This window comes from Aspergillus welwitschiae, assembly GCF_003344945.1.
Source record: "Aspergillus welwitschiae strain CBS 139.54b unplaced genomic scaffold BDQ94scaffold_57, whole genome shotgun sequence".
NCBI classification, from domain to species: Eukaryota; Fungi; Ascomycota; class Eurotiomycetes; order Eurotiales; family Aspergillaceae; genus Aspergillus; species Aspergillus welwitschiae.
The window spans coordinates 1-24,072 of record NW_020798751.1 but is presented as its reverse complement, the minus strand read 5'-3'; the positions used below and the strand labels follow the sequence as shown (position 1 = coordinate 24,072).

The 24,072-nt window shown below is 49.9% G+C and overlaps 11 protein-coding genes across 11 annotated transcripts; 8 read left to right on the top strand and 3 right to left on the bottom strand.

Annotated features, from left to right (window-relative positions):
• Positions 1 to 651: 651 nt before the first annotated feature.
• On the top strand, positions 652 to 915 carry BDQ94DRAFT_184488 (uncharacterized protein; the record flags this gene model as incomplete). Its single annotated transcript, XM_026774659.1, has 1 exon — positions 652 to 915. One exon carries the CDS (start codon positions 652 to 654, stop codon positions 913 to 915), a length of 264 nt encoding a protein of 87 aa, XP_026620555.1.
• Positions 916 to 1,902: 987 nt separating this feature from the next.
• On the top strand, positions 1,903 to 2,624 carry BDQ94DRAFT_153699 (uncharacterized protein). The gene has a single exon (XM_026768175.1). It carries the CDS (start codon positions 1,980 to 1,982, stop codon positions 2,247 to 2,249), a length of 270 nt encoding a protein of 89 aa, XP_026620554.1. The 5' UTR covers positions 1,903 to 1,979; the 3' UTR covers positions 2,250 to 2,624.
• BDQ94DRAFT_153695 (uncharacterized protein) lies at positions 2,620 to 3,988 on the top strand. Its single transcript, XM_026768174.1, has 2 exons — positions 2,620 to 3,668; positions 3,732 to 3,988. The coding sequence occupies exon 1, from the start codon at positions 2,951 to 2,953 to the stop codon at positions 3,482 to 3,484; it is 534 nt and encodes a 177-aa protein (XP_026620553.1). The 5' UTR covers positions 2,620 to 2,950; the 3' UTR covers positions 3,485 to 3,668; positions 3,732 to 3,988.
• Positions 3,989 to 4,120: 132 nt separating this feature from the next.
• BDQ94DRAFT_184486 (FAD-dependent oxidoreductase) lies at positions 4,121 to 7,252 on the bottom strand. The gene is made up of 6 exons (XM_026774658.1): positions 7,225 to 7,252; positions 6,787 to 7,110; positions 6,456 to 6,730; positions 6,024 to 6,394; positions 5,212 to 5,966; positions 4,121 to 5,152 (listed from the first exon to the last, which is right to left on the bottom strand). The coding sequence occupies exons 1-6, from the start codon at positions 7,242 to 7,244 to the stop codon at positions 4,414 to 4,416; spliced, it is 2,484 nt and encodes an 827-aa protein (XP_026620552.1). The 5' UTR covers positions 7,245 to 7,252; the 3' UTR covers positions 4,121 to 4,413.
• A 222-nt stretch (positions 7,253 to 7,474) lies between these two features.
• BDQ94DRAFT_184483 (uncharacterized protein) lies at positions 7,475 to 9,946 on the top strand (the record flags this gene model as incomplete). Its single annotated transcript, XM_026774657.1, has 6 exons — positions 7,475 to 7,575; positions 7,660 to 8,047; positions 8,127 to 8,301; positions 8,379 to 8,410; positions 8,477 to 9,796; positions 9,854 to 9,946. 6 exons carry the CDS (start codon positions 7,475 to 7,477, stop codon positions 9,944 to 9,946), a joined length of 2,109 nt encoding a protein of 702 aa, XP_026620551.1.
• Positions 9,947 to 11,433: 1,487 nt separating this feature from the next.
• On the top strand, positions 11,434 to 12,719 carry BDQ94DRAFT_175531 (alpha/beta hydrolase; the record flags this gene model as incomplete). Its single annotated transcript, XM_026772519.1, has 2 exons — positions 11,434 to 12,603; positions 12,651 to 12,719. The coding sequence occupies 2 exons, from the start codon at positions 11,434 to 11,436 to the stop codon at positions 12,717 to 12,719; spliced, it is 1,239 nt and encodes a 412-aa protein (XP_026620550.1).
• A 306-nt stretch (positions 12,720 to 13,025) lies between these two features.
• BDQ94DRAFT_184481 (bifunctional cytochrome P450/NADPH--P450 reductase) lies at positions 13,026 to 16,550 on the top strand (the record flags this gene model as incomplete). Its single annotated transcript, XM_026774656.1, has 6 exons — positions 13,026 to 13,131; positions 13,177 to 13,295; positions 13,348 to 13,383; positions 13,432 to 15,504; positions 15,573 to 15,769; positions 15,823 to 16,550. 6 exons carry the CDS (start codon positions 13,026 to 13,028, stop codon positions 16,520 to 16,522), a joined length of 3,231 nt encoding a protein of 1,076 aa, XP_026620549.1. The 3' UTR covers positions 16,523 to 16,550.
• Positions 16,551 to 17,514: 964 nt separating this feature from the next.
• On the top strand, positions 17,515 to 18,495 carry BDQ94DRAFT_184479 (uncharacterized protein; the record flags this gene model as incomplete). Its single annotated transcript, XM_026774655.1, has 1 exon — positions 17,515 to 18,495. Exon 1 carries the CDS (start codon positions 17,578 to 17,580, stop codon positions 18,493 to 18,495), a length of 918 nt encoding a protein of 305 aa, XP_026620548.1. The 5' UTR covers positions 17,515 to 17,577.
• A 574-nt stretch (positions 18,496 to 19,069) lies between these two features.
• BDQ94DRAFT_163515 (uncharacterized protein) lies at positions 19,070 to 19,333 on the top strand (the record flags this gene model as incomplete). The annotated part of the gene is made up of 1 exon (XM_026769754.1): positions 19,070 to 19,333. One exon carries the CDS (start codon positions 19,070 to 19,072, stop codon positions 19,331 to 19,333), a length of 264 nt encoding a protein of 87 aa, XP_026620547.1.
• A 1,772-nt stretch (positions 19,334 to 21,105) lies between these two features.
• BDQ94DRAFT_153686 (uncharacterized protein) lies at positions 21,106 to 21,579 on the bottom strand. Its single transcript, XM_026768173.1, has one exon. It carries the CDS (start codon positions 21,444 to 21,446, stop codon positions 21,156 to 21,158), a length of 291 nt encoding a protein of 96 aa, XP_026620546.1. The 5' UTR covers positions 21,447 to 21,579; the 3' UTR covers positions 21,106 to 21,155.
• A 364-nt stretch (positions 21,580 to 21,943) lies between these two features.
• Positions 21,944 to 22,111, bottom strand: BDQ94DRAFT_153685 (uncharacterized protein; the record flags this gene model as incomplete). Its single annotated transcript, XM_026768172.1, has 1 exon — positions 21,944 to 22,111. The coding sequence occupies one exon, from the start codon at positions 22,109 to 22,111 to the stop codon at positions 21,944 to 21,946; it is 168 nt and encodes a 55-aa protein (XP_026620545.1).
• Between the last annotated feature and the right edge of the window lie 1,961 nt (positions 22,112 to 24,072).

The window sequence follows — 24,072 nt, the reverse complement described above, 5'->3', positions numbered from 1 at the left end:
CCTTTCTAGTTCGTCGGATGTAATGGCATCCACAGTGATACGTTTGCAGCCCGTGAATGCACCAAAGGAAAGATGTACCTTCGCCTATCAATCAGCTAGTGAATATAACATAGTTAGATGAATAGTGACACCTTCCCGCTTGAAGGGAACTGAGATCTAAAGTTGCATTTCAGATACGGTGTATTCTTCTGAAAGCAGTTGACATCGATCGTGGACCTATTCTCTGATATATAAACTTCGGTATTAAACCTTGGTTTCCAATGACATTTCCTCATTCCTCCCAAGGACTACATGCCCGCCACAACATGTCTCTAGTATGTTCAGCGGTCAAGGTTCTGGCCCCTTCTAGGACTAGGAAATTTATAATTAGACCGGCACGATAAAGGCGCAAGGAAGCATCGAGAGACACCGCCACAAGAAGACTCAAGATGTGGGTCTTGTCATGCATTTGAAAGTCCAACAACAGTCTTGCTATAGGAAAGCCACTGTCAAATGACATGGAATGACGTCTCACTGACGCGGGAAATAGAGCATTCTTGCCACAAGTTGTTTTGTAACCATGTATATTCTGATGTCATCCATCCCGATACTATCCTCTGGGTCATCCAACTACTGTACTGACTCTGTGTCCATCAATCTCATGCTAGGATTATGAAATATTATACCTGTACACAAGATGGCAATGGCTTTTGGGCTGATGCGGATTTAATCGAACATTTACGAAAGCAGCACCACGCTGATTTTATCAAAAGGCCTGGACGCCCGGGAATTATGGACGAGCATGGGCATATCTGGTATTGCTTCAAATGTGAACGGTCTACAAGCGATCATAGGAGTTTCAACTCTGATGGTGCCATGCTGAACCATCTTAAGCATTGCCATCGAGATCTTACAGCCTCTGTCTGTGAGCATTAGCCCGAAATGCTTCGGATATCATTGTGCAGTTTGCTTCACGCAAAGGTTCGGATCGACTGACAGAATCCGTCGTGGGTTAAAGTGGATGACGTTGACGATGATGAATTTCATAGGCTGACCCTCCTACTGTAAGTAGGACCTCGGCTTTTTGTTACCGGCTCATTTCGTCCAGAGGATAAAGGTGATAGCGGCGAGGTTTTGTATAGTGACCCGTTATGGCTGTTTCTTAGGCCCCATTTTCGAAGTCGGAGTTGGAACTGTCTTAGGCAAAATATACGTAACCATATGTCTACTTAATTTCTGGTGTGATTAATCATATATTATCATCTACACAAGCGAACATCAGAGCCCTTCCTTGCATGTCTGTGATCGTTCAACGTCCTATTCCGCGTGCGGTAAGGTAAAGAGTCCCATTGTGGGAACACGGCGTACTAGTCTCTTTACTTTTTCTGGAATTTTCTGGATCCTGCTAGCCATTATTTCCAAGGCATGGACAGGTCGTATTAAGTATAAGAAGAGCAGCATGTATATGGCAATACGGGATAGTGTTGTAGTTCCAGGGAAGCTTGATTATTATTATTCAGAGGGAAACATGAGGCTATATATACAACGAGAAGATCAACTTGATTTCCAATCAAGTTGATTCTTCGTATACATACTTCGGGATTAATTCCGATGGTTCGGCTTGGTTCCTGATCTGCACCAGCCTCATATTACAACAGTAGCTCTACCTCCGTATACATCGAATCAAGTAAGTAGCTTAAAGTTGGATGAAATATTGTTCAAATAGTATGGGGAATAGGAATCTTCTCTCTTGGTTATTGTCCCACTGCAAATAGCGGTCTGAGTGTAGCGAATTTGACTCAAGAATGTGGATGGTGCCCGCGGAAGGGTGGGTCGATTACATTATAGAATGCGATAGGGCGAAAATCGAGAAAATGGTTCTCGAAATATCGATGTGACTTAAGAGACACTTTCCTGCATGATAGGTACGTCTAGCATACCCTATAGGAGCGGTCTCACTTCTCATTACCTCCCACACAATATTGGCTGTTTCGGAAACCATGAAGCACATCTCTATCCTCATTTTGTTCAGCATAGGTGTTAACAGTGTGCTCAGCTCACCTATATCCGCCACTCTCGATGCATATATTAGCTCTGGTCGCAGTCTAGCGTGCTGCCGTGAGCTCCTGAACTGCGACCTTAACGTCCTGTCGGAGGGTTGCGATTTTTCCCATTACTGCTGTGACATTACGGTAAGCATAACTCTCAGGACTGTTTCATCGTTACGAATATATTGCTTTTATGCCTTTGAAGGAAAATTTCGCTTTTAATGATTGTCATCTGAAATCGGACCAGTAGCAACTTGTCTTCGTCCAGATTTGTTCGTTATTCATTACGAAATTTCCCTTTACAATGCCCATGGTTTCCAAGGTTGTGATGATCATACCGGAATTATGATGAAGAGACATATCATCATTGTCTTGGAACAAGAGACTGAGAGAAAATTTTCGCCTATTGGGAAAAAACACTTCTCCGCTGATCTTGCTATGACTAAGATCCGTGGCATTTGTGTTTGGACATATCGGATCCCAGATGCTACTTCCCGCTAAAAATGGAGGGTTGATTGGAGAAGAAATGCGGAACGGGGTGAATTCGATTGATAAAGACGACTTCCTTCAAATCTACCCTATCGCAAGAAAGGCTACGTTTAAAGCTTCTACTATACAAAATAGCTTTAAAGGTGCCGGTCTAGTACCTCTAGATGCTAATTAGGTATTAGAGAAGCTTTGTAACGGGCTAGGCCCTGCTGGACAAGGCAGTGCCTTGTCCTCTTGATGGTCTGAGCGCCGTTGCGCGGGTGACGACTTGTTTTGTTGGACTATTTTCTTTGCTCTCATCTTTCTTTCTTTCCTTTTTCCTCAGCTCGAATGTAAAACGCATGAGGACTATATAGCTGTAATTCACACTATTAGAACCCTTCACATACATTCGAGCTCCCCACACATTGAGTTCGCTTTCGGAAGTTCGAAAGATGGAGAACACCTCCACAGACCAAGCCAACATGGAGCAATCGCTCACAGACAGTTTAGAAGCAATTCTCAAACAGTTGCTCGAAGGTCAGAAGCGTCAAGAGAAGATACAGGAGCAGCAAGCTCTCCAGATCGGAGCACTACAGGCAGCAGCCAGAGAAACCGCCACGACACCACTATCGACACCCCAGCCGCCGACAGCATTGACCCCTGCGCAGAGTGAGCTAGCAACAGAAGTCACGCCGCTTGCCACAGTAGCGAACGTTGTGGCCCAGCAGCGCCCACGTCGCCGTCCGAAGGATCCTAAGCCCTTCAGTGGCAAGAAATCCGAGTTGAAATCTTTTAGATTGGAAGCAGAAAACGTCCTCGCAACGGACGAAGAAGCCATTGGAGACGCAACAGACCAGTTGCGTACCGTCTATTCCTGGCTAGAGGGAAAACCGAAGAGCTCCGCCACCAGTTATGTCAGCGCAAGTATGCAGAGGGGAATTGATAGCCGTACGTACAGCTCTGAAAGTTGGTTCCCGTATGTTTGAACCGGAAGCCTCCTTCCCTCCAGATGATCTCGGTTAAATCTCGCATCGCCAGATTCATCTCCGATCTGGGAAACATGTCGCTACCGTAGGCTCTTCCCTGTTCGGGAGCGTGGAAAGGTCCAAAATGGACAGGCAAAGCATCGAGATGAAAGGTGAACGTCTCGTCCAGGATCTCATGCTGGTCCTATGTGGCGAGACCAGCCTCTTAGCCAGGACGTTCCAAACTGGATTCAACAGAATTGCTTACTGGTTGATTCCAATTTTGGAGACGCAAAATAAAATCTCCCCAATCATCCACGTCGAGAGGGCGTTTCTTCGTGTGACGCTTGCAAGTCTTGTTACGCTTCCCTTGCTTGTTGAATCCGAACTCGTCTAGAGCACAAGGTCTTCTGCACTTGCTACAGAAGATAGTATGAGGAGGGCCATGAGAATCCATTGGTGAATAAGTGGAGCAACGTGACGCAAGCAGGAAATTGGTGAAGTAGTATATTGTATGGACGCGGGTTGCGTCGCCCGCGTTGTAAACAATCTAGTCCTAAATAGGAAAGATGACTAACATTCAGAGTATGTCACGTGCTGGCATTTTTTGTTAAGGTCATTACCCCCCCATCGTTAATCATCAACGCACCATATGATTGGAATTTGGCCCATTAGGTTTCCCTGGCGAAGGTTACATCCCAGATTCTTTACGGAAATGAATATATAAAGGCGGTCCCGCCCCTGTCAAGGACAATTTCTCAAGCGCTAGCGCCACAGCGGTGAACCGGCATAAAGAAAAGAGTGTGAGATGCCTAAGCTGCTTTTGCGGCTTCGTACAGAATGTTGAATTTCTGTCTTTGTTATTGAGGTGGCGTGATGAGGCACCAATAGTGTTGGTCTGCTTGCTCAAAGCCAATTCTGTAATACCCAGCCGAATCTTCATCTGACCTTTACTCGTCCTCCCCTGCCAGGCTATCCAGCATCTCTTCCCTCCACCCCCAACCAAGCGCAAATGCAGCCCCGGGACCAAAAGCGCAGGTCATTCCCACCAGCCCACCAATAGCCTTCCCCCCTGAGAAGGAAGCCCCCGCCTTCTTCAGCTCTCCAAACTTCAGCCCAAGCCAAATGAATCCACTGGCCATCGAGATCACCTCGTCATACTGGAGAAACCGCCCGATTCCTCCGGCGAACGATTTGACTGGCTCCAGATGGTCTCTCAACCCGGGCAAGAACACTCTGGCAAACGACGCGCCAGCTGGCACGGAGAACCGTGCATGGATAAACGAGAGACTAGAGACCAGGGCAAATGTCCCATACGCGTACCGGACATAGCGCATATTCATCTTCCGCGTGTCCTGTTTTGACTCCTTTTGTTCAGTTGCCAGAAGGTGCTTAGCTAGGAAATGCAGAGGAATCTGCAAGAGGGGTACGACAACCGGGAACAATTGCCACACTGCGTTGTAGAAGCCGCGCGATTCAATGGTCGGAGCTACGAAATTCGCAACCGTCGGCAGGTAGTAACCCGCGAACATGGCCAGGAGGAGAGAAATTGAGGTCTCGGACTCCACCTGATGCTTCGCCCCAGGTAGAAGCTTGGCAAGAGGTGTGCGGATGTGCTCCAAGGCGTAGTATATGGGCGCCAGTTTGCCGATCCCTTTCAGCTGAAAGGCCATTCCGGCATCAATCGGACTGTTCTCGGGTCGTTAGTCGCCTCCCACGGAATGTATGGAGCGCAGGGGTAAACTCACAGTAGAAGCTCTGCCCAGGAATGGGCCTTGCGGTAGCTTTCCAACAACCAGATCCCATATATGGGACCAAGGTCGGTCATGAAAGACAGCATTTGGATGCGGGATTGAGGATCAGACCCGCTGATAGAGGGCAGGAAGCATGTAATCAAAGGGCGGAAGAGATTGTCCAGAAACGGAACATGATAGATCGGTCTGGTCAGACTAAAGACCTCCCCATTGCCTGTGGTCCATACACCTTCAGCAAACAGAGGCAGCATGAAGAGCCGTACACGGGTGATCAATGTCCCCATCGTCATTCTGGCAGCAGCGTAGCAGCCGAGCAAGGGAGCAGTGGAAAGAACACGCGTCCACGGGTTGTCTGTCTTGCCCAAAGCATGGTCGTCTCCATTCAAATACGGCATTGAGCAGTCCAATGACTTTCGCGGTAGAGGTGCACAATCGAGTTTGGCCGCTCCGACAATCGTAGCCGACGTTTTATCGACCAGGTATTGGCTGAGATATGGAAGGAGATACAGCCCGATTAGCTTCTGCTTCGGACCTTCCAAAGCCTCTAGCCGAGTTAATTCATGAGCCGACAACCAAATCTTGTCCACGCGCTCTTGACGGGGCTTCTGCCATGCTTGCAAGCAACGGTGAATGTCTTGAACGTCAATCTTTACATGAGCAGAGTCACGGGCTAGCACAGCGAGGCTGTTTGCAAGAGATGCAGCACTCTCGATAGCGCTGTTCCCTCCCTGGCCCATGTTGGGCGTCATCTTAACACAGCACGTTAGGATCTCATCTCGTTACGTTATCGTACTTGGCAGACGTACCTTATGAGCCGAGTCACCGATACAAACATATCGGTCCACACACCAATGCTTGTAGAATGCCTCCTCCAACGATACAAATGTTCTCACAATCGATCTCTTGTTAACCTCGGAGAGAGGCACCTCTGATGTGATGGGTTTGTGCAGATACGGGGCGATATGGTCGTCGATTTCAGTCTGGCTGAGCCTGGGGATCTGAGATGCGGAGTACACTCGGTCCATCTTTGTGAAGAAAAACCAGAAGATACGTCCCTCCTTACCTACGATTGTCAGGATCGAATAGTGCTCTGCAAAGGTTCGATGAGCATGTCCCGGAGTCAGCCCCGGGGTGGCCGTGGATATCCCGAACACGCAATTGTACTCGGACGTCATCACTATAGGCAGCGGATTAGCAGAGTTGGGAGGAGATGGAAAGGCCCTAATGGAAAAGCATACAATTCCGTTCCTCCTGAGCGTCCTGTTTCATACCTCGAGACTCCATGTAGTTCCACATCTGCCGTCTTACTGTACTCCGTACTCCATCGGCTCCGACGACCACATCACCCTCGTAGACGGACTGGTCTTCACAATAAACCACAACTTTTCCAGGAAGATGCTCTACCTTGGCGACTTTCCTATTCACCATAACACGGGATTTGTGGTCCGCAAGACCCTCATACAAGATCTCGAGCAGAATCTGGCGATCCAAGAATGCGGTGGGATAGCCGTGTCTGTTGCGGGTTATATCAGTCTTTCTAGTCGAACGGGGCCTGTGCTAATTACTTACCTCTCGTGAAGGATGGCGGGCGAATTCGACGTTGTAATGCACTTGGCAGAATCTGCCCAGATGAAGGAGGTCCGAAGGGGCTCGACTTCATTTAGAACATCATCGTAAAGGCCGAGTTGGTCCAGAATCCGCGCGCCGTTCGGGAGAATACCGATGGAGGCACCGACCTGTGGCGCAATATCGACATGGGACTCCAACACAACAAAGTCGATGTTGTTCCTCAACAGACAGTGTGCAAGGGTGAGTCCGGCGATTGAACCGCCCACGATGACCACGCGGAATCTGGGTTCATATCCTGCCATTGTACGTACTTTTCTCGTGAAACTGAGGGAGAAGCAGGGACAGTATCAGTTGTTTGCCGTTAAAGAACAAATACGGCTAGCCATGGACATTGGACAATGATTTATATCCTGCTGTTATGTATGGGATAAAACGAACGCCTCACGATTATGCTGCATAATTCTCAACTGGCTCCAGCTCCTTTTCATTTGAAAAATGAAGGACAGCATGGCCAAGGGTCCACCAGCTATGAATGTAGTTAGAAGGAAGGAGCCATAACAGTGGGTCCAAACAGGAAAGAGACCGAGAAATCCGAGTAATCCGGAAACCTACTTACAAGAAAGCCGGGAACCGCGAGTCTGCTTCACACACTTCGCTGCTGCACACGATACAGTATTTTGTCGCGTCAATGGAGCCACTTGGGAGTATTCTTTCTTCAAGAACCGATCGGAAGCGGCGGGAACAGAAACCCCGAGTTTTGCTGTCGTGTACGTGGTGCAGAGAAAAGAAGTAGGTCACCCCGTATTCGGTCTGTTTTGGGTGTTTGTTGTCGTTTTTCCATGCATGGGAATATGGATACCAACAGTATTGCAGGGTCAAATGCAATCGCGGACGCCCCTGTGCCAACTGCCTCAGACGCGGCCAGGACACAGCTTGTCAATACATCACCGAACGTTCACGGCGTCCAGTATCGGGAGAACAAGAACCCCACGAGGTATATCGTCGTTTGCGGTATCTCGAGCAAAAGTTACTTCGTTTAGAGAAGGCAGCCATACAGGATCATTCTTCTACACCAGAACATGTTGCCTTGGATGGCAGTGCAAAAACACCTGATGCAGATGCTGCCAATGACAGATCCCAGGCAGAAGCCGAGTCAGCCGCCTCCCCAAGGCCAGGTTCTGTATCCGGATGCCTGCTGTCCGAAACGAGCGGCACTAGATTCATCAGTCCCAGCCACTGGCAGGCTATGATGAACAATGCAGTGGGTGGAACCTCTTCTTCTTGCTCCTAGGCAGTAAACCTATGGACGCAGTATGATCTAACATGATCCGCAGACCCAGGAGCTTAATATAGAGGATCGCAGCGTCAATTATGGCCAAGGAGCTGAGGAGACCGAATCAAGCCCTGACGGTCCCGTCTTACTACTGGGCATTTCGCACCAAATGGACGAGGCAGAGCTTCTCGCAGCACTACCACCTCGGAACATTGCGGATATGCTTGTCCGCCGCTGCCTAGGTTCCCAAGAGCCATCACTTAGTAGGAATCTAGATGCCTTCATTTGCGTGGGTCCAACGACTGACAATCTCTACTAGTAATTATTCATGTTCCGACCTTCAAGAGCGAGGTAACAGTTCCAAAATTGATTTCTCTCATCAACAACAACAACAGTCTAACATTCAACCTTGGTTAGTACCTCGAATTCTGGAAAGACCCTTCAGGAGTGTCCCTTGCGTGGCTCGCACTTTTGTATTCAATACTGTCATGTGCGATTTACATCGAACATACTACAAATCCTGAAGACACTAATCCACAATTACCGGGCACGTTCCATGTATACCGAACGAATTGCGCAATTGCCCTGGCAAAAGCCAACTTCGCCACCCCTGGACGATACAAGGTCGATGCTGCCATCATGTACTTGGGCGTCGAGTATCTCCAAAGCAACAACCTCAAGACTGGGATCTCCATGCTGCTGGGTGTCGTTTCAAGGCTAGCAATCATGATGGGATATCATCGGGAGCCTCGACTATATCATCCCCAAATATCTTGCTTCGAAGCGGAGATGCGTCGGAGGGCATGGCTTCTGCTGGTCTCCATCGACTCGAAAGTCGCGTGGCAGACGGGCCTTCCTCGAGTCATCCCCCGAAAGCTGGGAGATGTCACTCTCCCCAGAAATCTCCTAGATAGCGACTTCGGGCTTGACACAACGGTTCTTCCGCCTTCACGTTCCGTCGGTCAGCATGTCAGCAACATCGCGTATATATCTGCCCTGGAGCAGATGTTATTCGTTGTGGGTGAGGTCACAGACACGGTCTCAGGAGGTGCCATGGTCTCTGATACGGCGCAAGGACTTAGTCTGCGGTTAGAAAAGATCAAGAGCTCGCTGCCCAGCATTTTTCAGCTGCAACCTCGAGAGGCGCAGAGGCTGGATGATGGAAAAATGATCGAACGATATTGCTTGGAAATAACTTACCAACGCGCACGTTGCATCTTATATCGCAGATATCTGACGACTGCTCGCTCAGACCCGCACAGAAAGTTCAGATCGATCTGTGTGGACGCAGCGCGGCAAATCCTCGCGCTTCAATCAGAGCTTTTTCAGGGCATGCTGGCCAAGTCTCACAGTCGTCATCGGGCATGGTTTGGGTTATCTCGCTCAATATCCGATTGCCTCACGGCTACTATGGTCATATGCCTGGAGGTGATTAACCAGTCGAGGGATGGTAGTTCTTCGAACGACCATGTCCGGACTGAGCTTATCGAGTTATTGAAGTCTTCCCACATGTCCTGGAAACTTTCACCACGACCCTCTTTAGAGACAATAAAGGCTGCTGAGATAACAAGTACGGTGTTAGATCTTTTAGGGGCGAATAGGGTGGACGTCCTGCCTCCTCTATCTGGTAAAGAAGAAGGCCAAGGAAGTCCTACGGAACTTACAGAAAACCTCACGTCTCCCAATATTATCCAGGACATGTTGGTCGGTGATTCCGCCCTGGAGATGTTTGATTGGGTCAGTAATATGAGCAGCCTTGTACCGGTCTTGTTGCGCTAACTATGAGACTACCAGGCTCTCTGGGATCGTGAGATGCAACAGTTACAACAGGCCGATAGAGTCATCTTGCAATCCACCCAATTACACAGGTCTCATGTCACGGGATGAACCGGAAGAAATGTATTCTTTTTCAGAACTGGCCACCGGCTGATTCGGCTACAACGGTTTGTCCAAGAGGGTGAAAAGTCGAACTCTCGTGGAGTCTCTGACATAGGTAGAAGCCCAAGATTCCTCTAATCTGTCAACTGTCGAATTTTGATACGTGAAATCCACGTTTGCTGCGTCTACTCGTACACTAGCCCTGACGATAGTAGCTACTTATGAAGTGGCCTCTGCTTGCGGCAGGAATCAAGCGGAATTTACAAGGTTCTCTGTGCTGTGCATGTCCGCCTCTACCACGACGATAACCCGCGAGCGCAGCAGGGGATACGCGGCATCGCGCCCCACGAGCGACCAGTTCTGCGTCCAGGTCTGTCCGCCCTTTATTCCACCAACATCGTCCAATATTAAGCAATATTTAGAAGCAGAACGAGAACAAGTGTAAACTATGAATGCTAAGACTACGGTTTATGCAAAACTGGGTTTTTTGGGCCCCAGTCACTGGGTCTGAGTATCACGGTGGCTGTGTTGAGCATCATGGTGGCTGAACTTTGCGGCAGGGATTGGGCGTGGATATATATAAGGCAGCCTGCCCTCTAAATGATAACTCCTTAGGTTAACTAACGAGAATCAATCCATTCTCACCTCAACATTTTGCATCCAAGATTGGGTCCGTTTGACCCAGCTCTCTAACTTATTTGCCTATTGGGAATACGAGCCATTACAGTCTCAGCTTTGTTGTAATTCAGAGGAAGATTGATTGTTATCATTCACATCTGAAAACTTGAGGGTTTATATACTAGACGAACATCAGATTGAGGTCCAATCAATCTGATTCAATCCGGAATACATTCCGTATACGAAGCTCTACTGTCTACCAGATCGAGCCTCGATTCACAACAAGCTTGATCCGACAGAAGGTTATCCTGGACGCCACCTTGAAGTTGTATTTATACTATAGGATCCGGTAAAATAAGAGGTAGACATGGTAGTCACTGCCTGCGACCGCCCAGTGGCTCCAGTTTGAGTCGTGATTTTCCCGTTAGACGTCGCTCTGTTTCCATTGCCGGGTACGAATTTTGGAGGATATCCGGTGTAAGAAAGCCGTGGTCCAGAGCCAAGTGCCAGCAGTATGTGCCATGTCGAGGGCGAATCTGTTCGTGGAGAGACATCTGGATATCCGAGTGGGTAGGCGAACATCCCATAGCACAGAACCGACCTAAATCTGGTACGTTCGTTAGTTATGCGAGGGATATGGGCCGCGCAAAATTCGATCTTGAGAGAGCCCTATCGGCTAACTCGGTAGCCAGCTTATGGTTCTCTTGATACGCGACAGCTCTGGTCCACGGAAATTCGGAAACGATGACGGGCTGAGGTGGAAGCTTGGGTGTTTATGCTCATCCAGGGGCAGGCTGCTCGAAGTCTATAAAAATAGAGATGTTCACAATTTCCGTTATCCACAAGCATCTTCCTCGAGCCAGAACATCCGGGACGCCATGTTGAATGCCAGTTTCTCGTATCTAATGGTGGCAATATGCACCCTCTTCATCTCGTCGTCGCTCAGCGAATCCTGGGAGAGCCCTGCTGATTGCTCGGATCTCGTTATCTCTCTGCGTGTTTCCTCCTGGAACCGCCAGCTGGAAGGCTCGGTTCTTACCGATGGCGCCTCGGTGATCGCCCTGCTCACCGAGCTCGCGCTGACATCCAACAACTCGACCTGGGCCGAAGAGTCCACTGCGCTGAACATTAGTGCCCGCTACTGCGAGCCATCGTGGGCATTGCCACATCGAGACGCAATTGAACTGCTCGTCCATGGCATCACGTACACCAAGGACTACTGGTCTGCCCTGGGAATGCTGGGCGACCAGTCGCGGCTCTACTCTTGGGTTGACTTTGCAACCCGAAGGGGGTACGCCACGCTGTCGATCGATCGTGCTGGGGACGGCGCCTCCTCGCATCCCAATCCATTCCACACCGACCAGATTTCACTGCACGCGGCGGTGGCCAACCGGATCGCAGTGGAGCTGAAGCGGGGAAAGATCATCCATGGACGGTCGTTTGAAAAAGTCATTTATGTCGGCCACTCCCAGGGATCCGTCATTGGAGTCGAGCTGGCCGCCACGTACCCGGATGCCGTTGATGCCATGATGCTTACTGGGTACGCTGCCTCGTCAAACTCGCCGCTAGTCATGCAAACCGGGCTCGTGCCGGCCAAGGACGCGCTTCCGGCCAGATTCGGCAGCCTGGATGACGGGTACTTGGTTACCTCGTCTTTCCCGGCTAGAGAAAAGGCGTTTTACGGCCGCAATGGTACATTTGATCCCCAGGTGTCTGCTCTCGACTTTGACGTCCAACAAACTGTTTCTGTGGGGGAATTGGCTACATTCTCCAGAATAAAGGTGGTGTCCAATTATTCCGGCCCCGTGACAGTAATCACGGGCAACCAGGACGCTGCGTTTTGCTATGTCGACGAGACATCGGACGGTTCAGGACCCGGGGGCGAATGTGGACAGGGAAAGGCATCGCGGCCAGCCAACGTGTCGTCTCTGTTTCCGGCTGCTAGCAGCTTTTCGGCTACCGTGCTCGACAACATTGAGCACTGCATTAATCTCCATTACGAGGCGGTGACGGCGTACACGGTGGCGCATGATTGGATAGACGAACAAGTGGGTGCTGTACAGTCCTCCTAGTAGAAACTACTACTACTCCGTAGTACGTACTTTTACCGTTGGACCCAGCTTCGGATCATTGGATTTTCGTTTCCGGTTTCGGATACCGGTAGAGTCAGTTGAGTTTAGCAACCGTCGGGGTTTCTTCTACCCAAATTGGGTTTCGCGGAAGCCTACTGGCAGGAGTGAGAACGTGTGGGCCGAAGCGCATGGATACGCGCGGGTGATTGGCCAGTGATCAGCGTCCTCCATCCGGCTGAGGTATTATTCGAATCCTCTGTGCATCGACACAAGGCATAGTCAAGATATTCCAGCTGTAATGCAATCCCGAAGATGAGGGATCGCCATTATATAGTCTCCTCCTTCCAGACACCTCTCTCCTCCTTGGTCACTTTGTCCCTCACATATCTACCGTTGTCATGGTTGAAATCCCTGAGCCTAGTGGTTTGCCATTTCTCGGCAACATTGGCACAATTGACTCCAAATTCCCCCTGGGATCCCTAATCGGGTTGGCAGATGAATTAGGTGTGTCTGCAGTCCACACCGCATGCTCAAATCTAATCATCGTAGGCGAGGTCTATCGGTTGCGATTCCCCGGGCGAACAGCCGTGGTCGTATCCACCCACGCTCTCGTTAACGAAACCTGCAACGAGAAACGATTCAAGAAGTCTGTCAACTCTGCCCTGGTGGTGAGCAAAGTGCAACTAATAGTTCCGTGCTACATGCTAATTACGATGACAGCATGTGCGAGATGGGGTGCATGATGGACTGTTTACTGTAAGGGACCTCATTTTCGCAGGCCCGGATCCTGCTGACAGTCGACAGGCGAGAATGGGCGAGGTCAACTGGGAGATTGCACACCGAGTGCTGATGCCGGCTTTTGGGCCGCTCTCCATCCGCGGCATGTTCGACGAGATGTACGACATCGCAAGCCAGCTGGCCCTGAAGTGGGCGCGATACGGGCCGGACACCTCCATCATGGTCACCGACGACTTTACCCGGCTGACGCTGGATACCCTGGCCCTGTGCTCTATGGGATACCGATTCAACAGCTACTACTCGCCGGAGCTACACCCGTTTGTTGAAGCCATGGGCGACTTTCTGACAGAGGCCGGCGAGAAGACTCGACGGCCACCGCTGCCGGGCGTCTTCTTCCGCAGCAGAGACCAAAAGTTCCAAGATGACATTGCCGTGCTCCGAAACACTGCGCAGGGTGTGCTTGAGGCACGTAAGGCAGGCAAAACTGATCGCAATGACCTGCTTGCTGCCATGCTGCGAGGCGTTGATTCGCAAACCGGCCGGAAAATGACCGACGAGAGTATCATGGATAATCTAATCACGTTCCTCATTGCAGGCCACGAAACAACGTCCGGCCTTCTCTCCTTCGCTTTCTATCAACTATTGAGGCATCCGGAAGCATACCGCAAGGCGCAGCAGGAGGTGGACGAGGTCGTCGGGCAAGGGGTCATTGAGGTATCTCTTCTGTCGAAGCTCCCCTATATCAGCAGCGTTCTCCGCGAAACCCTCCGGCTGAATGCGACAATTCCCATGTTCACCGTTGAGGCCTTTGAGGATACGCTACTTGCGGGCAAATACTCCGTAAAGGCAGGGGAGGCTATCTTCAACCTCCTCGCCAAGTCGCATCTGGACCCCGAGGTTTACGGCGACGACGCGCATGAATTCCAGCCAGAGCGAATGGCAGACGAGGCGTTTAATGCGCGGCAGAAGGAGTTCCCGAATGCGTGGAAGCCCTTTGGCAACGGCATGCGAGCCTGTATTGGACGACCGTTTGCCTGGCAGGAAGCACTCTTAGTCATGGCCATGCTTCTCCAGCACTTTGATCTCTCGATGGACCCAGACTACGAGCTGCACTATAAGCAGACCTTGACCGTCAAACCGAAGGATATGTACATCAGAGCCCGGTTACGCCACGGCCTGACCCCAACAACCCTCGAGCGCAGACTGGTCGGACTGGCGACGGAGGTGACGCAGGCTAAGATGCCCTCCAAATCGGCTGACCAAGCGTCTACACGTGTTCCGATGACCATTCTTTATGGCTCCAACAGCGGAACATGCGAAACGTTGGCGCGGCGAATTGCTGCCGATGCGATTTCGAAAGGCTTCCAGATCACTCATTTCGACGACCTGGATAGTGCCCGTGATGCCCTACCCACAGGCCAGCCGATCATAATCGTCACCTCTTCTTACGAGGGTCAGCCGCCTGACAATGCAAAACAGTTCGTTTCATGGCTAGAGGACCTGGATCAGAATGGAGAACCCCTCAAGGACGTCTCCTTTGCTCTATTCGGTTGTGGAAACAAGGAATGGGCCCAAACATTCCACCGCATCCCCAGGCTGATCGACATCACCCTGGAGAACCTGGGAGGCACGCGCCTGGCTGACTTGGGGCTCGCAGATGCATCCTCCGGTGAGATGTTCTCTACATTCGAAACCTGGGCCGATCACGCATTGTGGCCTCGTCTTGTCGCCCAATACGGTGGAGAGTCCGAGCAGAATTTGTCCATTGGCCAGAAGGCTACTGTAGAGGTGACGGTCTCCAACTGGAGAACGCAGGCGCTCCGCCAGGACGTAGGTCAGGGCATGGTTGTGGAGACGCAAATTCTCACAAGCAAGGACGAGAAGGAACGACGAAAGAAGCACTTAGAGATACGCCTGCCGAAGGGTGTAACTTACACGGCAGGCGACTACCTGGCGGTACTACCCATCAACCCCCCCGAGACCGTTCGCCGGGCAATGCGCCATTTTAAACTGGCGTGGGATGCACAGGTCAAGATCACAGCCTCCGGACCAACAACTGCTCTGCCGATTGATGGGCCCGTGGCAGCCAACGATATTCTAAGTACTTATTTGGAACTGTCCCAGCCCGCTACTCGAAAAGTAAGCCAGGATACATCCATCCTATCCCATCTTCTAAATGTCTTGGGCTAACCCTCCAACTTTTGTAGGACCTGAGAATCATGGCCAATGTCAGCACAGACGCGGACACTAAGACAGCTCTTACAGCGTTGGCCAACGAGACATATACCACAGAGATCTTAGCAAAGGGCGACTCAGTCTTGGACATCTTAGAGCAGTATCCAGCTGTTGATCTGCCATTAGGATCCTTCCTCCTCATGCTGCCATCCATGCGAATGCGTCAATAGTCAGTTCTCTTCTTACCCCTGTGAAGCTAATCTAACCCAGACCGTATCACAGTTCGATATCCTCATCCCCCCTCTGGAACCCAAACCATGTCACCATCAGCATTTCCATCCTCGACGTGCCGTCACATTCACGGGAGGGTGGGCCGCGCCACCTTGGTGTGGCAACGTCGTATTTGGACACCCTCTGCGCGGGTGATATCCTTCAAGTAAAGATCCGAAAATCCGACGCGGGATTTCGCATGCCGACTGAGCCAGACAAGACCCCGATGATATGTGTCGCGGCTGGAACGGGCATTGCGCCCTTTCGCGGCTTTCTCCAGGAGCGAGCAGCCCTAATCGAGCAGAAGAAAGAACTCGCCCCAGCACTGCTCTTCTTTGGATGCCGTTCCCCCGGACAGGATGATCTGTACCGAGCCCAGCTGGACGAATGGCAGCAACATGTCGTTGTCGATGTGCGGTGGGCATTTAGTCAGGCAGCAGACAAGAGCGAGGGATGTAAACATGTGAACGATCGGATTTGGCATGATCGGCAGGAGGTCGTGGAGCTGTGGCAGAACGGCGCCAAAATCTTCGTCTGTGGGTCAAGGGGTGTCGCTGACTCCGTGAAGGGGGCCATCATTAAGATATTCCGGGAAAAGATTGGGAAGCGAGAAGGTGGTGAAGACAGCAGCGATATATCAGGCGTGGAGAGCGCTGAGAAATGGATTGAAGCCCAGAGAAACGTGCGGTATGTGATGGATGTATTTGATTAGGCTTCATACTCCTATAGACTGCCACTGGAGATAATAAATCTGTTTTACACCATACGCCCTGGAATACGTCTATAAGGGATCAAAATATTAAACCTAGAAAGAGCATCAGTTATTATTCAGACTAATAATCAGCAGTATAGTCGGCGCAAACCCAAGCATTTCCTTGACTCCCAATCCATCGTGCGTCCCGCCTGTTACAGCACAGAAGGCGCCAGGTTCGTCCTTATTTTATCAAACCCCTTTACAAAGGATAGGAGAATCTGTTCGAGACTGGCGTCTAGGACAAATCACCTACCCGTCGCGTTGCCTCCCCCCCACCTGAGCGGTGGAGGGTCGGCTACAGCTCAACGCAATTGACAGCTCAACGCAAGATTTTATGGACCTCCTATATAATCCAATTAGTGATGGACTCAACGTTTGGAACCAACAGTGGAGGGATGGACCTCTTTGCAGTATTGGCTGAAGTTGAAGGTACCGGCGTTCCTCTTGCATATTGCCTGGTTGAGCTGCTAAAGCCTCCCCAGGCCAACCCAGCACAGAAGAAGCCGATCCGCGCGGATCCAGGAGCGACGGCATACATTATTCAACAGTTTCTTGAGCGACTGAAAGATTTCGGGTTTAACCCAAGATGCGTCGCGATTGACAGGGATCCATCGGAGATTGCCGCCGTCACAGAAGTGTGGCCCGGGGTAAAAGTTCAACTTTGCTATTGGCATGTGAAACGGGCAGTAAGCACAAAGCTCAATTCTTCCAAAAGCACCAACACACAAAATCACTACTGGCCGGCGGAAGCTCAGAAGCTGGTCTCAGATTTGGAGATCTGCTGGGGCTCGTTACCGGTCCGCCGACCGGTGGGCCATCGATTTGGCGATTGCTCGTGCCCATCCAAAGGTGAGAGAATCGACGAAGTGGGACGACTGGAGCCCGCAACTAAGGACGACCGGGACACGGTTCTGGAGATATTCTGCCGACATTTTAACCTCCATCCCCTCATCCCGGATTCTAATGGCACATACAAATGCTCGACGACTTTGCACAGAGAATGTGCGGCAGAGATGTATACGTGGTGTAAGGCCCGGGGACACTACCGCCTTTGGGCGTATCTGTACATCAATTGGTACTGCCCAGAACAGTGGAAACTGTGGGCACGGGCGGCCGATCCTAGCGACATCCCCGTGGTGAAGACATCGATGATTGTTGAGTCGCATTGGCGAACACTGAAGCACGACTATCTGCATCGATTTAATCGCCCGCGGGTTGACCTGGTGGTGTGGGTCTTGACATCTCGAGTTCTCCCGGATGCAGTTCATCGAATGACAGCCATATCTAGTGGACAATTCCGCGTGTTTAAGGCTCGCTGGCGAGAAGCATTCAAAAAACAATGGCGAAGGGAAAGCTGTAAGGCAGTTCATCTGGACAAGTTGAAGGAATACCATACCAATCCAGCCAACTGGGTTTGTGCATGCAAATCCTTCCTGCACAGCCGCTTCCTTCTATGCAAACACATTGTGCGTTGCTTTGAGTCACCCAGTCCTGGATTTTTCGAAACTGTCAGTCGCCAAACAACATATCCTTTCTGGAACAATGCCCAACTGATCTTGCGACCCGAATGTGACCCTGGAGAGGGGTTCAGGTCCGGGAAGTTGAACGGGAGCAATCAAGTACGAGTTGCCGCACTGGAGCTTGAACTCGACTCCTCAGAGAGCGATTCAGAGCTAGGCGGCAGTGATGATGATCAAGACGCCATCCCAATGGAAATACAGGTAGCAGAATTCAGGAAGACGATGCAGGATGTAATGGCACTTTTTGAGGACCAGGTGGCCAAGGGAAATGAGAAGTTTGTGGAAAGATTCATAGCGTCTCACCAGATGGATCGTACCTTGATGGATGAAGTTAGGCATCGTCGTAATATACGCAGCATGCCACGGACTTGGGGTAAATGGCGACACCCTGCAACCATATATTTGAAGTAATTTGGAACCAATGGCTGTGATTGGCCGATACGTGATAGTTGGTAGCTCTTCACGTGATGCATGGATTTAGTCAAGTACATTACGCACACTTTATAAAAGATAGGTTAGAAAACTTAGAATAAATATTCCCCACAGCCTGCTCGCTGCATTCCGCTGCAAGAGCTGTAGCAGATTAGACTTGCCATTCTTCATCATATCACAGATAAGCTGTTTCTTTGCAGGTGTGTAAAGTGGTGCCATTCTCTGTAGTAATGTAGCAATGAGAGTATATGTACTTGATCAGGCAGTGTCAAGAATAGAAGTTCAGTCAGATTATATCTCGAACAGAAGACAAATGTTAACACCCGCATACAGGTAATTTACAGCAGCCTTGGTCATAGTTATATTGATTTCAATACATGTAAGGCTCTGGCAAAAATGCCAAGCTCAAACTAACCAATAAAACACTAACCTATATTGGCATTTTAATTTACAGCAGAAGTAGTTTTGAGGGGGAGGCTCATTTCGCAGATCACTGTACCAACTACCCCTGGCGAGCACGCTGGGTAACTGTTCTCGTCAGACAGGTAGGACGATGGAATTCTACCTTCTCGTGGTGTCCGGTGTCAGTACCCTCTCGCTGCGTAGAGGGGAAGCCAAAAGAATCCGGGTGGTGCGGGTAGGGCCGAGCCGCAGAGTTTTCCGTGGTAGCCGAGCCCGCCCAACCCACGAAAATCAAAGGAAAAGGGTTATAAAAACCATCCGACGACTGTTTACTCGATTCGTACTCGAGACCGACACTGGACTTGCTTTTCCAGCAGACGTGGTATCGTCTAAACAGGAGACAGGACGCCTCTGAGCTTGAACGCTCTCTGAGATTGCGACACGCCCAGCAGAATCGTGAGAACATAATTCGAATATGCGTGGAGCGGCGAGGGAGAATAGAACTAGTCAAGCAGTGGATAACGCGAGTCTGGGGAATGGGTGCCAACAGTTCTGGTTACAAGACCCTCGTTAAGGCTCTGCCACGGGCAGTCTTGATTGGAAATGCTGACCGTCTACTTCCCTAGGGGCGTGCGATCCAGCGACGAACCTCACTGAACTCGTTAAGGCGTAGCTACGGGTGCTCGGAAAGTCTGCAAAACTGGGGACACAAGCTTGGTTAGTGGAGGATGGTCGGAGTATCGCGCAGGGCTACTGGATGCTTCTAGGCCACCTCTGCAAGACACGGTCGGCTAGTCGAGAGAGATCTCGGCTAGTAACGCGAAGGAGGGAAACATTCCCTGTGGGGCGTGGCACATAATGGCAGTGACGGACAAGTAGAAAGAACTTGACGAGACTGTCTATGTGGCCCGAGAGGACGGACGCGCGTGTCGGTGTGCAAAGAGACGGGAATCGGCTATCTCACTCGCACTGAGAACCTGCGGCTGTTGACTGAAGTGAAGCCGCTCTAGCTGAAATGCCGGTGATGCATGCTTAAGGAGCAAACCTGGAGACACCTGGGGTGAGAGGTTTTGGGCGGGGCCTCAATATCTGGAAGACGCTCAGCTAGGCTACTTCGGAGATAATTACCGCATGGGAAGGTAGTATAGTAAGCAGTAGATAGTCCGCAGGATTCTCGACGCTAAGCACTCACCTTACGCCCGTCCCGACTAGATGCTTAACGTGCCAACCATTTACTAATATTATAAATTTTACTAACTTGGCCTGTCCTGTTCAAATCATCAGCCCTTATATAGTGGATTCAGACTCTTCAACAGCAGCCTAGATTTACAAATGGTAAAGTGAAGATGTTTGATGTTAATACATTGCCCCATCTATCTGGCACGTGCCTTAATTACCAATGACCAAAGCTTCTAGAATTTTGTATGGACTTTACACCACTTGTTTGATTAGGTATAATACCGATGAAATTACACAGTAAATGGCTTCGCTTGCCACCCAATGCAACCACAGCCTCGCGGCACCGACTCACAAAGTTGGTGAGGAATCGGCCCCCATTCACAGTCCATTCGTCAATCCTTCCATTACCCCCCCTTTAAACACTTACCAAACAAACCAAATTTGAATACAAGATCAACTAACCAACTATGCAACTTATCCCACCCTACCTACAGCTGTAAACAAAAGAAAATACACTGGAAGGCCTGAACATAGCAACGAGACGAATAAGATTCAGCCATCATGTAGTGATTTACCCTGCAATGCAGGAGTTCTATTATCAGCTGGCAGCCATAGCCGGATTAGTGATATTTAGTTGGATTCGCAATGCGGCTCGCCCGCTCATTTCTGTCTGTTGGTCTCAAGTTTTCTCTCAGGCAGCAGTGTCCCAGGGACACGAGCATTGTGTCGCTGAATCCTTGACTGGAATTTATTCTCTCTTTACATAAGGACAGGTATAGGACGTGATCTCATCTCATCCGCACACTATGATTGTCAGAGCAATCCACGCGACAGCGATACTCTTCCTCGCCATTTTAACACCACCAAGCAGCGCAACAGCTACATGCTACTCCCCGGACGGCTCCATAGCCACCAACAACGTTCCATGCTCATCTAACACGTATTTCGCGTGCTGTGGCAAATCCGACATCTTGCTTGTTCAATACGCTGGCTCCTTGAACGCTTGAACTTTGTTTAAGCTAAAGAACGGCATAATAAAATGCTGTAGTAAATAGTTATCATGGGAAAGCACTGTATTCACTGTGTGGAGGGTTGGCATGAGTGTCCTGGACACTCAGCTCATTAACGGAGATGCCATTCGTGCCTTGACTTAAAAGGGCAAACGCATCCTGATTCGGGTCACTTTCTTCCAAAGATACGTAGTCTTCAAGCTGCATGTTCATCTTGGCAAGTCCGGGGAACCCCAGAAGTGACCCAGTTGCCGGCCCGTCTAAAAAGAAGCCTGGATCGTATATCTTGCAAGGGTTTTCAGGGAGTGGCAAGGTCTGGTCGACTGCAAGTGGCCTCATGGAGCATGAAGTCTCGCGGCGGTTGGGAACGGGGCGGAATTGACATTAAAATCTCGAGTGGGTCAGATATTAGCAGAACGAGAGGGTTCTTTAGGAAGAGGTCCTCGCCCGAACTCTAATTTTACAGCTATATGGCAGGGCCACAGGAGCAAGGGAAAACTCAGATGGATGTTCATTCCGGAGAGCGACTATCTTTGGTAGAGCACGTTCGGCTGAGGTCGGAAGTCGCTTCCATCCACACAGCAGTTGTGATTGTCGCAGGGCGACCGGTAGCGGCCACGATACAGCAGGGTTTACTACGGCGGGTAATAGCGGCCATCGGGCAAAAATGATTTCAAAGCTAAGTACACTCACCGCTTCCCTCACCGCATACTGTATGTATTATAATTAGTAGATGATACTGATCATTTCTCTATATACAGTACTTTATTATTTATTTTCCTGGTTATAAATATTCTACACCTAATCTAAAATCGTACAAGACTGATAATATCAATCTATTTCATCAGAATCAATCTACAAGCGATATTACCTCCCATATTAAAGTAATATACCACGTACAAGTCCGTGAGCATGTATGTTGGAACAGATTTTTGCCAAGTAGACCAAAACGATATATCGATGGCCACCAACCAGCAGGGGTGACTCAAATGTCTCAACAGCATATAATCAAGGGTCAGTTAGGTATTTAGATTGTCTCTTCTCCAAGACTCCTTATCACGTATCGACCGCCTCAGGCTCACGCTCCTCCAAACGGAGGAAGCGTGTGCCAGTGTGTCCTGGCTCGCATCCTGTGAACCCAGCCTGTCACTGTTCTTTCATTGTATTGTGGACCTAGCTGCCATCGGGCAGGTTATCATCAACAACGTTTGCAGTATTCAAGGTCTCTACCACTGTGGCAGCCAGATTGAGCAGCAAATCCGAAAATCCGAAAATGTAGCAGTATTCTAAACATCTGGTCAGCAAGGTTCCCGAGGCCTACCGATTCACCTCGGTGAACAGTGATGAGGTAGACATTCCGGGTGACAGCAACAGCCAGTGGAAGCGAGAACGCATTTCTCTAGCCATGAGCTACCATAGCACCCGTATCATGCTTTGCCGCCCGTGCCTCACACACACTGGTTCGCCACTGAGCACTCAGTCTCCTGATCCATCAGTTTCCCAGCATTTGTGCCCGAACTTGCGCCCAAACTCCAGCAGTCGCACGCACTTCCGCTCCAGCATGGCCCTCATGTGCGTTCGCTCCGCCCCGCGCATTCCGGTAGTACAATAGCCCCGAGCCTGGGTATTGACCTTAGTGATCTCCCCGATTGCAGAGACTTGCCTACTGGTGGAAACGCATCACATTTGATTGACAGCGTTGACGAACGCAAGGTTAACAGTGTTCAATTGGCTCGAAGTTTTTCAGCACAACAACAAATTGACCTTCCGTACGTCAGGATCGAGCCTTACTGGGTTGGAAAATTGTTCTTCCGTAGACTCGGCGAATGCAGGGAAACTACATCCAGCTTGACCACAGGGGGACTCTACCAACATATTAAAGTGGGTTCTAGACGTCCGCATGCTCAGTGGATAACTAGCAACCATTCACAAGCACGTCTACACATGGCTTGGCCTCCAGTAAGCTTTTCTTTCATATGAACTAAATCTTCGTATATTGTTCTCTGCTGTGCTTCCTAAGCTGGGTAGGTGTTCACTGAGGGTATACCATTATATTGAAGGTGGGTCAAAGTAACCATCTACCCAGGCTCCTCAGGGTTGCAGATACTATGGTAGGGTCAAAGTCCTACTCTTGCTCTGCCATTCCATAAACGTTTCGCACTGTACTATTCGAAAAGCTCGAGGGTTAGTGTTACTCACGGTCCTCACGTATTTTTAAGAAAGCCTTTCAGCAGTGCAGGCCTTTCATATCCCTCAAATGTGACGACGTCTTATCTAATCAACAAAAACAGAAGATAATCGACTCAGACACAGCTCTACTCTCTTGGGAGAGTATTGTATACTCAAACTGTAAGCTCGATCCTGTGATGATTTTCACACAGGTAGGGTGCTGTTCCAGGGTTACAGATGCGAGCTAGGGACTGTTGTAGATAGAAGCCAACAGGCCAGCCTCACGTATAACCAAAAACATTAGGGCATTATGCATTTTTCATTTTCTCCCCATGGTAGTGGCTAGCTTATGTGTTCAATTTGCTCGAAGCTACCCACCTAAATGGCCAATGAATTAGAAAGCGGCTTCGGCTTCGGCAAAGAACCACTTGGCACGCTTGGTCCGTAGTATCACAATCCGAATGTGATTAGCCGTATTGTTTTTCTTGGGTACCCACGGAATGTCGAGCATAACCGGTCAAAAGTTGCCAGCATCCCCCCTTATGAAAGAGCCACTTGTCATCAGCAGCAAATACGCTCTCGAACTCATCTCGGCCTAACCTTAGTTTTCCTATTTAGGATGCCAGATCAAGCTACGGATATTATGAACAGGAGTCTTCTCTGGTATGAATGTGAAGACTGACTCGAACAAATTTAGTGTCTGTTAGACCATTTGACAGATTCAATTTTTTTTAGCGCTGATATCCGTCTTTTTAGCGCGCTCGGTAAAAGAGAAAGAAGCGGGTAAAGTCCCCTT

Bases quoted from the DNA above. Each gene is read 5' to 3' on its own strand.
- BDQ94DRAFT_153695 (XM_026768174.1), top strand. From the start codon at position 2,951: ATGGAGAACACCTCCACAGACCAAGCCAACATGGAGCAATCGCTCACA.
- BDQ94DRAFT_153699 (XM_026768175.1), top strand. From the start codon at position 1,980: ATGAAGCACATCTCTATCCTCATTTTGTTCAGCATAGGTGTTAACAGT.
- BDQ94DRAFT_184486 (XM_026774658.1), bottom strand. From the start codon at position 7,244: ATGCAGCATAATCGTGAGGC. The intron at 7,111-7,224 runs GTTCGTTTTATC...CTTCTCCCTCAG, and splicing joins ATGCAGCATAATCGTGAGGC to TTTCACGAGAAAAGTACGTA. The intron at 6,395-6,455 runs GTATGCTTTTCC...CGCTGCCTATAG, and splicing joins CGCTCAGGAGGAACGGAATT to TGATGACGTCCGAGTACAAT.
- BDQ94DRAFT_153686 (XM_026768173.1), bottom strand. From the start codon at position 21,446: ATGAGGCCACTTGCAGTCGACCAGACCTTGCCACTCCCTGAAAACCCT.